At 45.8% G+C, this 15432-nt stretch overlaps 1 protein-coding gene across 1 annotated transcript; it reads right to left on the bottom strand.

Annotated features, from left to right (window-relative positions):
- Positions 1-10773: 10773 nt before the first annotated feature.
- LOC119366061 (probable glucuronosyltransferase Os04g0650300) lies at positions 10774-14793 on the bottom strand. The gene is made up of 3 exons (XM_037631726.1): positions 13739-14793; positions 13148-13639; positions 10774-11246 (listed from the first exon to the last, which is right to left on the bottom strand). Exons 1-3 carry the CDS (start codon positions 14455-14457, stop codon positions 11168-11170), a joined length of 1290 nt encoding a protein of 429 aa, XP_037487623.1. The 5' UTR covers positions 14458-14793; the 3' UTR covers positions 10774-11167.
- Between the last annotated feature and the right edge of the window lie 639 nt (positions 14794-15432).

Raw genomic sequence — 15432 nt, 5'->3', positions numbered from 1 at the left:
CACGCCCAGGGGGTGGGCGCGCCTCCCTGCCTCGTGGCCACCTCGAAGCTTCCCTTACGTGCACTCCAAGTCCCATGGATTGCTTCCGTTCCAAAAATAACTTTCCCGAAGGTTTCATTCCGTTTCGACTCCGTTTGATATTCCTTTTGTTCGAAACACTAAAATAGGCCAGAAAACAACAATTCGGGTTGGGCCTCCAGTTAATAGTTAGTCCCAAAAATAATATAATAGTGCTTAGTAAAGCCCATAAACATCCAAAACAGACAATATAATAGCATGAATGCTTCATAAATTATAGATACGTTGGAGACGTATCAGCATCCCCAAGCTTAATTCCTGCTCGTCCTCGAGTAGGTAAATGATAAAAGAAATAATTTATGAAGTGTGAATGCTAGTAGGTGCACAAGTTTGATCAATGATAATTTCAATCACCTTTTCTAGCATCATTATATGTCATAACAGTAGCTCATGTCATAAAACTTCTCATGATCAAGTGACAAGCTATTCAAATGTTAAAGCATAGACCATAAACTTTCTTGAAAACTAGCAAACTTCATTCTCAGTCATCAAACAATTGCAATTCATCTTATTTTCAGGAAGGGTCTATGTCAGAGCTTTGATTTAGCAAACTCCACATACTCAACTATCATATAGTCTTCCATGATTGCTACCACTCAAAGCATATTTTTAGAAAAAATAGCATCCATCGAACACAGAGAAATATAGGGGCTTAATGTTTCGCCTCCCAACTTACTTATCATATAGATAATTGTCAGCAATAATAATTCATGATAAATTATATTTGAATGGCCATATATGCTTAGATCTTTCACCAACACACGATGCTTGCCAACTAAAGAGTAGGTAGGAATGAGAAGGAATACTATTGACTCTTGCATAAAAGTAAAAGATAGGCCCTTCGCAGAGGGAAGCAAGGATTTGCAGAGGTGCCAGAGCTCGATTTTGAAATAGAGATGAAAATAATTTTGAGAGGTATGCTTTCATTGTCAACATAACAACCAAGAGTTCCCAATATCTTCCATACTACATACTTTATAGGCGGTTCCCAAACAGAATGGTAAAGTTTTTACTCCCCCTCCACCAACAATCATCAATCCATGGCTTGCCCGAAACAACGGGTGCCTCCAACTAACATCAAACCTGGGGGAGTTTTGTTTGCAATTATTTTTTATTTGATTTTGATCTTTTGATCATGGCACTGGTCATCCCAGTTACCAGCCATTTTTCTCGTGAATGATGACGGATTCCACTCATCGTGAGAATAACCCACCAAGCATGGAAGATACTGACAGCCCCTAGTCGCTACATGAGCGATTCAGGCATACAAAATAGATTGTTATTTGAAGATTTAGAGTTTGGCACATGCAAATTTACTTCAAACGGCAGGTAAATACCGCATATAGGTAGGTATGGTGGACACTCATGGAAGAAACTTGGTTCAAGGAATTTGGATGCACAAGCAGTATTCCTGCTTAGTACAGATATTTTGGCTAGCAAAGGATTCTAAAAAGCAAGGGCCACATGTTGGAGGATCTATAACAATATAACTTCTATTCAAATATACCCAAGCATAACTCATTACGTTGTCTTCCTTATCCAACTTCAACTAATTTGCTCAGGTTTGAAAATAATTAATGGGGCTCACAATCATAGAAGATGTATAAGATAGTATATTTATATGTGAAATCTCTCTTCCTTCAATATTCTTTCATGAATTGTTCAAGTGACCAATACAATGTTTGCTAACCTTTAATAAATTTACCACCTCTACTTCTTAGATGTGAAGACATTACTCCCAATGGGGTAAGCATGTGAAACATGTATAATTTCAGATTTATGATATTCAAATCATTCACCCATTTACTCAAAGGATATAAGTGAAGCACACGAGTAAATAACAAACTACTCCAAAAAGATATAAGTGAGGATCAATGAGTAGCTAAATAGTTATGTAACTATGTGAAGACTCTCTCTCATTTAAGAATTTCAGATCTTTGTATTTTATTCAAACAACAAACAAAGAAAAATAAAATGACATTGTAAGGATAGCACAACTCATGTGAAGAAAAAGCAAAAACTTAGGTTTAACCGATACTAACCGATAGTTGTTGAAGAAGAAAGGTGAGATGCCTAACGGGGCATCCCCAAGCTTGGATGCTTGAGACTCATTGAAATATTATCTTGGGGTGCCTTGGGCATTCCCAAGCTTAGGTTCTTATCACTCTTTATTCCATAGTCCATTGAATCTTTACCCAAAACTTGAAAACTTCACAACACAAAACTCAACAGAAAACTCGTAAGCTCCGTTAGTATAAGAAAATAAATCACCACTTAGGTACTATTGTGAACTCATTCTAAATTCATATTGGTGTTAAACCTACTGTATTCCAACTTCTCTATGGTTCATACCCTCCTATACTACTCATAGATTCATCAATATAAGCAAACAACACATAGAAAACATAATCTGTCAAAAACAGAACAGTCTGTAGTAATCTGTATAAAACGTATACTTCTAGAACTCCAACAATCCTACCAAATTAGGAAAACCTGAGATATTTGTGTACCAATCCAGATAAAAACGAATCAGATCAAAATCACGTTTCTTTGAATTACCAAAACTAATTTACTGGGTGCAAAAGTTTCTGATTTTCAGCAGGATCAACACAACTATCACCGTAAGCTATCCTAAAGGTCTTACTTGGCACTTCATTGAAACAAAAGATATAAAACATGATTAACACAGTAGCATAATCATGTGGACACACAAAAACATTAAGGGTAAATATTGGGTTGTCTCCCAACAAGAGCTTTTCTTTAATGCCTTTCTAGCTAGGCATGATGATGACAATGATGCTCACATAAAAGATAAGAATTGAAACATAACGGGAGCATCATGAAGCATATGACTAGACATTTAAGTCTAACCCACTTCCTATGCATAGGGATTTTTTGAGCAAACAACTTATGGGAACAATAATCAACTAGCATAGGAAGGCAAAACAAGCATAACTTCAACAGTTTAAGCACATAGAGAGGAAACTTGATATTATTGCAATTCCTACAAGCATATATTCCTCCATCATAATAATTTTCAGTAGCATCATGAATGAATTCAACAATATAACCATCACATAAAGCATTCTTTTCATCATCTACAAGCATAGAAAATTTACTACTCTCCACATAAGCAAATTTCTTCTCATGAATAGTAGTGGGAGCAAACTCAACAAAATAATTATCATGTGAGGCATAATCCAATTGAAAACTAAAATCATGATGACAATTTTCATGGTTATCATTATTCTTAATAGCATACAAGTCATCACAATAATCATCATAGATAGCAACTTTGTTCTCATAATCAATTGGAATCTCTTCCGAAATAGTGGATTCATAACTAAATAAAGTCATGACCTCTTCAAATCCACTTTCATAATTATCACAATAATATTCAACATCCTCCAAAATAGTGGGATCATTACTTCCTAAAGTTGACACTCTTCCAAACCCACTTTCATCAATATAATCATCATAAATAGGAGGCATGCTTTCATCATAATAAATATTCTCATCAAAACTTGGGGGACTAAACATATCATCTTCATCAAACATAGCATCCCCAAGCTTGTGGCTTTGCATATCATAAGCATCATGGGTATTCAAAGAATTCATACTAACAACATTGCAATCATGCTCATCATTCACATATTTTATGCCAAGCATTATATGTAATTCTTCTTCTAGCAATTGAGCACAATTTTCCTTTCCATCATTCTCACGAAAGATATTAAAAAGATGAAGTGTATGAGGCAAACTCAATTCCATTTTTTTGAAGTTTTCTTTTATAAACTAAACTAGTGATAAAACAAGAAACAAAAAGATTTGATTGCAAGATCTAGAGATATACCATCAAGCACTCACCTCCCCGGCAACGGCGCTAGAAAAGAGCTTGATGTCTACTACACAACCTTCTTCTTGTACAAGTTGTTGGGCCTCCAAGTGCAGAGGTTTGTAGGACAATAGCAAATTTCCCTCAAGTGGATGACCTAAGGTTTATCAATCCGTGGGAGCCGTAGGATGAAGATGGTCTCTCTCAAACAACCCTGCAACCAAATAACAAAGAGTCTCTTGTGTACCCAACACACCCAATACAATGGAAAATTGTATAGGTGCACTAGTTCGGCGAAGAGATGGTGATACAAGTGCAATATGGATGGTAGATATAGGTTTTTGTAATCTGAAAATATAAAAACAGCAAGGTAACTAATGATAAAAGTGAGCGTAAACGGTATTGCAATGCTAGGAAACAAGGCCTAGGGTTCATACTTTCACTAGTGCAAGTTCTCTCAACAATAATAACATAATTAGATCATATAATAATCCCTCAACATGCAACAAAGAGGCACTCCAAAGTCACTAATAGCGGAGAACAAACGAAGAGATTATGGTAGAGTATGAAACCACCTGAAAGTTATCCTTTCTGATCGATCTATTCAAGAGTCCGTAGTAAAATAACATGAAGCTATTCTTTCCGTTAGATCTATCATAGAGTTCGTACTAGAATAACACCTTAAGACACAAATCAACCAAAACCCTAATGTCACCTAGATACTCCAATGTCACCTCAAGTATCCGTGGGCATGATTATACGATATGCATCACACAATCTTAGATTCATCTATTCAACCAACACAAAGTACTTCAAAGAGTGCCCCAAAATTTCTACCGGAGAGTCAAGAGGAAACGTGTGCCAACCCCTATGCATAAGTTCATTGAACCCGCAAGTTGATCACAAAAACATACATCAAGTAGATCACGTGAATATCCCATTGTCACCACAAATAAGCACGACAAGACATACATCAAGTGTTCTCAAATCCTTAAAGACTCAATCCGACAAGACAACTTCAAGGGGAAAACTCAATTCATCATAAGAGAGTAGAGGGGGAGAAACATCATAAGATCCATCTATAATAGCAAAGCTCGCGATATATCAAGATCGTATCACCTCAAGAACACGAGAGAGAGAGAGAGAGATCAAACACATAGCTACTGGTACATACCCTCAGCCCCGAGGGTGAACTACTCCCTCCTCGTCATGGAGAGCGCCGGGATGATGAAGATGGCCACCGGTGAGGGATCCCCCCTCCGGCAGGGTGCCGGAACGGGCTCCTGAGAGGTTTTTGGTGGCTACAGAGGCTTGCGGCGGCGGAACTCCCGATCTATTGTTGTCCCCGATGTTTTTAGGGTATATGGAGATATATAGGCGAAAAAAGTCGGTCACGGGAGCCATGAGGGGCCCACGAGGGTGGGGGGCGCGCCCAGGGGGTGGGCGCGCCTCCCTGCCTCGTGGCCACCTCGAGGCTTCCCTTACATGCACTCCAAGTCCCTTGGATTTCTTCCGTTCCAAAAATAACTTTCCCGAAGGTTTCATTTCGTTTGGACTCCGTTTCATATTCCTTTTCTTCAAAACACTGAAATAGGCCGGAAAACAGCAATTTGGGCTGGGCCTCCGGTTAATAGGTTAGTCCCAAAAATAATATAAAAGTGCTTAGTAAAGCCCATAAACATCCAAAACAGATAATATAATAGCACGAATGCTTCATAAATTAAAGATACGTTGGAGACGTATCAGCTGTCACTGTCGCCGTTGCCGTCGTTGCGGTGAAACCTAGGGTGGCTGCGATGGGAGTCGTCCATGAGGACTTCTGCCGCGGGGGTCACAGCTCCCGCGCTCGAAAAAAGTACTCGCAGAGCTAGTCGTCGGGTCGACTGGACCATAAAGAAATTCATCGGGCTCGATCGCCGGGACTTGAGGGTGGCCGTCTGATGGGCCACCGCATGCTTTACCCACCACTGGAGCCGCGACCGACTGGATCGCTTGCGGCGGCGTCCAGCGAAGTGAGCAGACCATGTGAGGGCCGACCGATACGGAGTCGACGGCTGACATAGAAGAACACCGCAGGCACTCGCACGGAAGTGCGACGCCCTGCGGATCGGAAGAGCCTCGACATCGAGGGGGGCTTCTTGGAGCCAGGTGGAATCGTCGGCGAGAAAGTGAGCGCGCCGAGTTGGAACTCATGGCCCGTTACCAAACCACCGCCGAAAACCATGTTGATGAAGATCGGAAAAAATACAACGTCGCCGGAAGTTGCTAGGACGCTTTGCCCCACGGTGGGTGCCAACTGTCATGGTATTAAGTCTGACAGTAAGAGTAGGGGTACGTATGAGGAGGCAAGGCCCTAGCTACGGCGAGGTTGTACACACGAGTTTACGAGTTCAGGCCCCACTCGGAGGAGGTAAAAGCCCTACGTTTCGGAGCCCTGAGGCGGTCGACTGGAATATGAGTGTGTGTTACAAGGGGTGCGAACCCTTGTGTACATTAAGACAAGGCTTTACTGGTAACACCAGCTATAAAGTGCTATTAATGATCTTTAAGACTACGGAGTGAATGCCTGACCGTTGCCATCTTGAGTGACTCTAGGTCTTCTGTACTCCGAGTGGTTTCCTGTATGGTCGAATGACTTCATCTTGGTCGAGTGAAATTGAGGTATCCAAGTGAGGTGACTGGTCGAGTGGATTGCACTCCATGGCTAATTCAGTTGGTATTTCTTGCTATACTTTGAATGTCCTTGATTCAAGGGTAGTGACCTTGGGTAGGGTGTATACGTCAGGTCTATGACCCTACCCTAGGTCTACGGCGTCGTCACCTCCCTCTCTGTTCTTGCAGCCACGCAGCGGAGAAGATGGGGGCTGGGGTTCGTGGGTGGGCCCCGTGCCCCGGTCCCCGTGGTTTATAATTATTCAGCATCTACCACCAGGGTCCACGACGATAGGATGGACGGCAGAAGACGACGGCCGTTTACTTGGGCTGACATGGATGAGTGGGCTACCGCCGAGACTTTGGGCGGTAGCTTATACAACCCTACCGCCATCCTCCCCAGCGGCAGGGAAAAGGGTCAAATCTCGAAATACTTTTGAACTGGGGTTAGATCAGACTAAACTTTGCGCAAAAAGTCAAAACACAAAAATTGGCCACCCTCTGCCTCTGCCCTACATCATCTTCCTCTATTTCTATCCCTTGCATCAATATAGAGAAAATATTTCCCGCCGTATAAATATATATTGTTCAAAAAATATTTTGAAAACTTCCTCACAAAATTCCTGATTGAGTCCAAGATGGATGAAATAGAATAACAACCTCCAACCTCCAATGTGTTTAACCCGTGATACTCTGTTTCATTGAGGCAGATCTTTTGCCTCAACTTTAAGAGAAAAGAAAAATGTATGCAGTGCTCCTTCCATCCCATAATATAAGACGTCTTTGCAAGCAACATAGCTTGCAAAATCCCCTTGCATTGCAGGACAAAGGGAGTATTAGAAAACTAAGAGCTGGATCGTCATTATTTCACACCATTACACAAAGAAAATGTCTTAGCCCCACACCAATTTGGCGAGCCCATCTGCTCTTGACTTATATTACACGAAAACAATGCGCCTAAGAGAACTCTTCCTATTAGAGAAGCCATGAATGGTGCATATAATTAAACTTTTTTTATCTATTTTTACAGAATGATACATATCATGGATTCAGATGTATGGTATGTGACTTTCTGTAGGGTCCCAACAAATGAGCTGAGCTGCCTTATGTTACTCAAGAGTTGAGATGTCTTGGTACAAGGATGCATCAGAGGAGACTCACACAAATCAGACGAGCCATAGCAGTCTGATTTGGCCCTGATTTCTATTTCCCACAAAAATTTGTTGCTCTAGTGACCATCTTCAGTATTTACTACGCTGCTCTGCTGACGCGAAGCGGCGCTTACTAGAGGAGCATCAAATTTCCACCTGCACAAATTGAAGATAGTTAGGTACTAACGTCTCATTCACGCCTTCTTGATTTCCCAGTACTTGTGCTATGAAGCCGCGAGATTCGAAGGGACTGTTTGATCGCCCAGATAGTAACTGCACGAAGCAAGCAACTCAGGCAGAGGGAAGGGGATGGGACGGGAACCGATGGGGACTGTCGCATTGATTACACTATATGCTTATAGGAGGACGAAACGACCGAGAATCAAGGAGATAGTGAAACAACAGACCACTAACATTCATTGTGACCATAAATCTAGTAGTGCGCTCTAGTAATCTAGTATGTATTTTCATCGTGGGACTTATAATGTGGACGTGGCATTATGCATGTGCAGAATTGTTGATCTGAGTGGACCGGTGATGTGGAGGTTGCATGTTGAGAGAACATTGATGTGGCATCATGTTGATGTGGACAATGTGCATGTAGAGAGAATTATTAGAAGTGGGGATCAACTTCTTAAGAATAGTAGATTCCTCCATAGGAATATGATTTTATTCATAAAAATCAAAGGGTTCTAAAGGAATATTTTCTATAGAAATCCTATCCTATGAAATTCCTATAGAATTGCTCCAAACCAAAGAAGGCTTACAAATGTTATATGCACACCATCATCACCAACTAAGAATTTTATAGGAGTAGAGACAAACACAATTTGAGTTCCAGGTAAATTTACGTCTATTGTTGTTAATGCCCCATAACTCTGCCTACATGGCACGTCAAACATGGCAATTGGCCCATGCTCTACCTCACTTGTTGTGTAGGTCCCGCATGTCAGATGCCAGGAGAAATTATTTGTTTTAAAAAATGCGGTGTTGGGATTCGACTAGCTTTTAAAAAAACGCAACTTGAGTTTCAGGTACATTTTCGTTTATTGCCATTAAAAAGCCACGTAACACTGCCTACATGGCACGTCAAACATGGCAATTGGCACACGCTCTACCTCACTTTGTTGTGTAGGTCCCACTTGTCAGCTACAAGGAGAAATTATTTGTTTTTTCTAAATGTGGTGTTGGGACCTGCGAAATGAAGTGAGGTAGAGTGCGGCCGATTGCCATGTTTGTGTGCCATGTAGGCAGAGTTACGGAGCATTGACGGCACGAAACTCAAGTTGTGTGACCAATTTGTGTCATTTTTCAATTTGTTGTATCAATATGTATCCGTCGTGCAAATTCATGTACCATGGATGCAATTAACTCTAATTTTTTAAATGATGATAAGCAAGGCTCATTTGTATGGTATATATGTGGAAAGGGCCGCTAGTTGATGGGTGTCGAAGAACAAGATGGCAGGGAGAAGGACGGACTTCGGCAATGAGCATGTGCATCAACATCCTTTTGTCAAACAGTGTTCCACGTGGCAAATGTTATCTTTCTCATGTTAATAGAACCATTTCTATGGCTTGTATCACTGAAACACTATATGTGAATTATTCGAAGGAAATATCAACAGAATCGTTTGCCTAGTTTCTATCACGTCATATTAAAGCATGTGATTAATTGTAAATAAATTGCTACTTGAGTCGGTCAAGTAGCATGTTTCCTATGGATCTGGCAGTGGTTAGTTTCCCATGCATGTAAGATGGTGTGAGTGACCAGCGAGCATTTGGCCAGAGTCATGTGGCGTGAGGCCTGAGCTTGGTTGAGGCTAACAACCTGTGCATGTAGACTAGTTGTTCGTTTCACCAAAAAGAGATGCGTCGGCGCTTTCCCACCTTGGTGTGTCTGTACGTGAGGGCGGTCAAGTAGCATTCTTCCTATCGATATGATCTGGCAGTGATGGTGTGAGTGACCAGCGAGCATTTGGCCGAGTCATGTGGCGTGAGGCGTGACCTTGGTTGAGGCTAACAACCTGCATGTAGTCTGGTTTGCTATATAAGAGACACAAAGAGAAGAGGGAATAGGCAGTGAGGGCACAAGCAAAAATGTACTAGCTGTTCGTTTCACCAAAAAGAGATGCATCGGCGCTTTCCCACCTTGGTGTGCCTCTGTTCTTGAGAGAAACATTCAGAGATGCTAGAGATTGTGAGAGAGGAGCGAGGAGATTTGAGGTGCAGCTTTGTTTGAGGCATTCGAGGAGAACAAAATTTGCGTGAGGGCGGTCAAGTAGCATGCTTCCTGTCGATATGATCTGGCAGTGGTTAGTTTCCCATGTAGAATGGTGTGAGTGACCAGCTCGAGTCATGTGGCGTGAGCTTGGTTGTGGCTAAACAGCCTGTGCATGTAGTCTGGTTTGCTATATAAGAGAAAACAAAGAGAAGAGGATAGAAGTAAAAATGTAGTTCTTGAGAGAAACATTTAGAGATGCTAGAGATTGTGAGAGAGGAGAGAGGAGGCATGAGATGCAGCTCACATATGTTTTTGTATTTTGTTTGAGGCATTGGAGGAGAACAAAATTTACATGAAATTGCTCCAAAGTCCAAACTAAGAAGAGAAAGTGTGGAGGACAAGGCCGTGCCGGTAATCCAACTAGAGAGTACCTGTGGCTAGATTAAGGTGCATATAAATAATCCCTTTATTCCTATCCTACATCACAAGACCCTCTGCCTGACATCATCTTCCTCTATTTCTATCCTCCGCATCAATAGAGAAAACATTTCCCTCCCTATAAATCTATATTGTTCAGAAAATATTTTGAAAACTTCCTCAGAAAATTCCTGATTGGGTCCAAGACGGATGAATACAACCTCCAACCTCCAATGTGTTTTAACTCATGATACTCTGTTTCACTCTCCTTAACTAATGAAAAGCAGGCAGATCTTTTGCCTCCTCTTTATATAAAAGAAAAAGAATGTATGTAGTACTTCCTCCATCCCATAACATAAGACGTTTTTGCAAGCAACATAACTTGCAAAATCGCCGTGCATTGTAGGACAAAGGAAGTATTAGAAAACTGAGAGCTGGATCGTTATTATTTCACACCATTACACAAACAAATGTCTTAACCCCAGACCAATTTGGCGAGCCCATCAGCTCTGACCTATATTACACGAAAACAATGCGCCTAAGAGAACTCTTCCTATTAGAGAAGCCATGAATGGTGCATATAATTAAACTTTTTTTTATCTATTTTTACAGGATGATACAGAACATGGATTCAGATGTATCGTCTGTGATTTTCTGTAGGGCCCCAACAAATGAGCTGAGCTGCCTTATGTTACTCAAGAGTTGAGATGTCTTGGTACAAGGATGCATCAGAGGAGACTCACACAAATCAGACGAGCCGTAGCAGTCTGATTTTGCCCTGATTTCTATTGCCCACAAAAATTTTGCTGCTCTAGTGACCATCTTCAGTATTTACTACGCTGCTCTGCTGACGCGAAGCGGCGCTTACTAGAGGAGCATCAAATTTCCACCTGCACAAAATGGAAGATAGTTAGGTACTAATGTCTCATTCATGCAAAAATGGCATGGTGATAAGAGATATCCAGCAAACTGATCCACCTCTTTAATGTTGTCCAAAACTATTTTCAAATGAAAATCTGAAGTGCGAAAAACACTCCTCTGTCTTCACACAAAGACACCAGTAAAAAAAACTGAATTATTGCGCAGGTTCCACTAGTTGGGTTTCAAGAGGTTTCATCACTAGAAATGGTATGTTAATCGAAAGTGATTGGTATGAATATTTAGAATGACCTGGCTCAACTCTCTTTGACGCAAAGTGCAAGGCAGCTAGATTAGGTGGGCATGTGGAAGCATTTAAAATTGTCTTTTGAAGAAAGGAAGATGAATGTGATAGTATATCCCCTTTGCTGATTAAACAAGTTAAGAGTTTCCTATATAAATAAGTTAAGAGTTACACCGTAAACATCACGAAACAATGGGGGAAACGACATTTTTAAGCAATGCCGCTTGCTTGTACTCTTTATCACATCCACATTGTTCCACAAACCAAATCCTAATATCATGGCAGAATTTCAGGATAGGATATTCTAGAGAATGGTAGTGCTATCATTGTACGGTACCACGGGTGTCCATTCTGCAAGATCAGAACAGCGAGAAAACTGATCCACCTCTTTAATGTTGTTCAAAACTATTTTCACATGAAAATCTAAAGTACCAAAAACACTCGTCTGTCTTCACACAGAGAATTGAATTGCACACTAGTAAAACCGTCCAACCTGAATTATTGCGCAGGTTCTGGTAGTTGGGTTTCAAGAAGTTTCATCACTAGAAATGGTACGTTATTCGAAAGGATAGCTATGAATATTTAGAATGACCTGGCTCGCGTTTCTTTGACACAAAGCGTAAGACGGCTAGATTAGGTGAGCGTGTGGAAACATCTAATTGTCTTTTGAAGAAAGGAAGATGAATGTGATGGTATATCCCCTTTGCCGGTCAAATAAGTGAAGAGTTACACCGTAAACGTCACGAAACGATGGGGGGAACGACATTTTTACGATTGTACATGTTCAAAAAGGAATGACTCTTTCTTGTACTCTTTATCACACACACATTGTTCCACCGATGCATCTTGGATGGTCTGACCCTCCGGGCTCGCGCAAGGGGCTCTCGTCGTCGCTTCTTCTGCTTACGGTTGGTGGCTCTGGAAGCACCGCAATGGATGTGTCTTACGGTTGGCCGCCTCCGGCTCTAGCCTCCGGCTCTAGCCCATAGCACCTGCTATGGGCTAGAGCTGGAGGCGGCCAAGGCTAGAGTTGGAGCTAAGGGATGCAAGCGGACGGCATCCGCATGTCCGTGACCGTTCGTGAAGCAAAAATTACTTTAACAACCGTTTTAGTTTACGCTTGCAAGATCAGGGCAGCCAGAAAACTGAAAATATTTACTGAATCCGCAGGAAACTGGGATATACTACTGTCATGTCACAGTCTATACTGTGCATGTCCGTTGTACTATACTCCGTATGATACTACTATACAAAGGGCAGGGCAGGGCAGGCAGAGTCTGTTCACCAAAAAGGTGCTGATTATGTCCGGCCCTCACGTGGTTAAGGGCAACAGGAATTGATTCCAGGGATGGTACGCAGTACGCACCCACCAGCAGCCCCATCAGGAACGCCATGGCCATCCATCGTGGCCAACCACAACCTGCAGGACCCAGCGTACTACATCTGTGTCTGCCGCGCCATCAAAACCAAATCTTAGATCTGATCTCGGAGCGCGACCGACCAACGTAGGCTCTAATCAACGTCCAGACCACGCTGTAATCTGTAATTTTCGTCGGGTTTCGTCTTCGCCATGTGGAGTGAAGTGAAATTCAGGCAAGCAAACGGGGTGGAGGGAGGAAGGGGGCTTACTCGTGCGGGAACTTGACTTCATGCAGAGCGTCTGACCGGAGCGACCACGCCAGCGCCGCCTGGGCGCATCTGGCGAGCGGCTCCACCTGGCCGGCGTCGGTGACCAGACCCAGCGGGCTGTCCAGGTGCGCGCCGCCGTCCACGGCGTCCAGGTCGCGCACCCACTCGGGCCGCTCTGATGCGCTCTCCCAGAGCACCCGCGCGTTCACCACGAACCCGGCCCACTCCAGCCGGGTGGACAGCAGCATGTCGCTCCGCGCCGCCGGCAGCAGCGTCTCCTCCGAGACGTGGTAGCCCACCAGCTTCCCGGCCTCGTCGCAGGCCGGCGCCTGCAGGAAGGACTCCTTGGTGCCTTCGTCCTCGCCCAGAATGCCCACGGGCACGGCGCCCACGGACTTGACCTTCTGCGCCTCGTCGAACAGCTCCGTCCGGAGGATGCCGTTCTCGTCCGCGAACACCACCACGCCGTCCATCTTCTCCTTCCGTATCTCCCTGAAATTGGTCGACAGATCCAAATTGTGAGCGAGACGGTATGGGGATGGGCGCTCAGTGAGATCTAGTGCAGCGAGCAGAGGAGCATGGTGATAGTACCTGAGGGCGTGCATTCGCAGGCGCGCGGTGGAGGCGCCGTCGGAGGCGACGAGGTGGAGGAAGTCGAGGCCGGAGCGGGCGAGCACGGCGGCGACGGCGTCGGTGCGGTGGCCAGGCTCGACGACGATCCACCTGAGCGGGGCGTCGACGAGGCGGAGGGTGTGCGCCAAGGACGTGAGCGACGGCGCCTGGAGCGCGGAGGTGGTGGTCGGGGTGACGGCAATCACGGGCCTGGGCGCGTCGGCCAACCGGTTGCGGCTGCGGCGCTGCGCTTCCTGGACGGCGGCGAGGATGCTGTGGGCCTTGAGGAGCTCGCTGGGGTCCGGGTGCGGCCACTTGCGGACGCGGATGGCGTGGCGGCCGACGAAGACCGGGCCGTGGTGGACCTGGTGGTGCGCGTTGGCGCCGGCCTCGCTCTCAGCCACCGTGGTCGTCGTCGTGACGGTGGTGGTGGTGGTCGTCGTAGTGGTGATGGTGGCGGTGGCGTTGGAGCTGGCGAGCATGACGGGCGGGGTGACGAGGGAGACGAGGTGCGCGGAGGGGTTCATGGGCGGCGTGGGCAGGAAGAGGAGGAAGACGACGAGGCGGGAGAAGCGGAAGCCGACGGCCATGGAGGTGGCGCAGAAGAGCGCGTGCAGGATGAGCCACGTCGCCGGCAGCGACGGCTTGGCCAGCTCTGGCGCCGCGTCGGGCGCCCCCACGGACAGCGGGAGCTTCATCTCGCCGGAGTGGCCGAACACAGACGACACACACACCGCGTAGGTGTACCTCGGCGGAGCTTTACAGCTCGGGCTGGGTGCCTGGGTGGAGTAGCTAGGAGCAGTAGCGGGCGAGCTGGGCGGCGGTGGCGAGTGATATAAGAGAGGCGGGGGGAGGGGGCGGGGGGAGGCGGCCGGCGGCGGGGAGGGAAAAGCAACGACGCGAGCACGCAATTATGAGCAGCGGCCGGTAAACAAAAGGCGCCGCGCTGCTCAGCAGCTGGTGGTGGAGTGGATGGTGAGGGTGAGGTGGAGCGCTGGGCTCGTGGCCCGGCCAAGGAGGACCGCCGACTGGGGCCGGGCGATGGTGGGGTGGGTGGGAGCGTCGAACGCGGGAGCAAATGCTGCAGCATTCCGGCGGTTCTGGCCAGATCGTTGAATTTAACAGCGGCTTAGGCCAACCCCACCGTCCGACCCTATCCTGTCCGGCCCGTTCGTTTGGGGTAAAGGGACAAAAAAGGCGGCCCAGCGCGCGGCCTCAAACGAACAAATGTTTGGATTTCGTCCGTTTTCGACCCATCCCCGGCCTAAACTTGCGCTCGGTTTGGGGTGAAACGGACGCGCGCGGACGGCCGCGACGCACGCCCTTGTCCCCCCATGGCCCGCCTGTCGGGGACACTAGCAGTCCCTCCGCTCCCAACGCTTCACCCTCTCTCCCCGCCCAGCCCCGCCGCCGGCGCCGCCCCTATTATCCGGCCGCCTCCTCACCGCGCCGTCCATACCAAACTACGTCTCGACATGGCCGCCACCACGCCCGCGGTTTCGCCGTAGTTTTGGTCATCTATCGGGGGAGGTTTGGCCGTCGCCGTCCTTGCCGGTGGCGGAGGGGACACGACCGCCGGCGACCGCTCTTCAAGGCGGATTCCGACGAGAGCTCCAGAGCGGCCAGTAGCCGGCCGGCAACCATCCCTGCTGCGTCGAGGTGATCATCGCGGC

Source organism: Triticum dicoccoides, chromosome 2B (genome assembly GCF_002162155.2).
Source record: "Triticum dicoccoides isolate Atlit2015 ecotype Zavitan chromosome 2B, WEW_v2.0, whole genome shotgun sequence".
Classification (NCBI taxonomy): domain Eukaryota; kingdom Viridiplantae; phylum Streptophyta; class Magnoliopsida; order Poales; family Poaceae; genus Triticum; species Triticum dicoccoides.
This window is presented reverse-complemented; position numbering and strand designations above follow the sequence as displayed.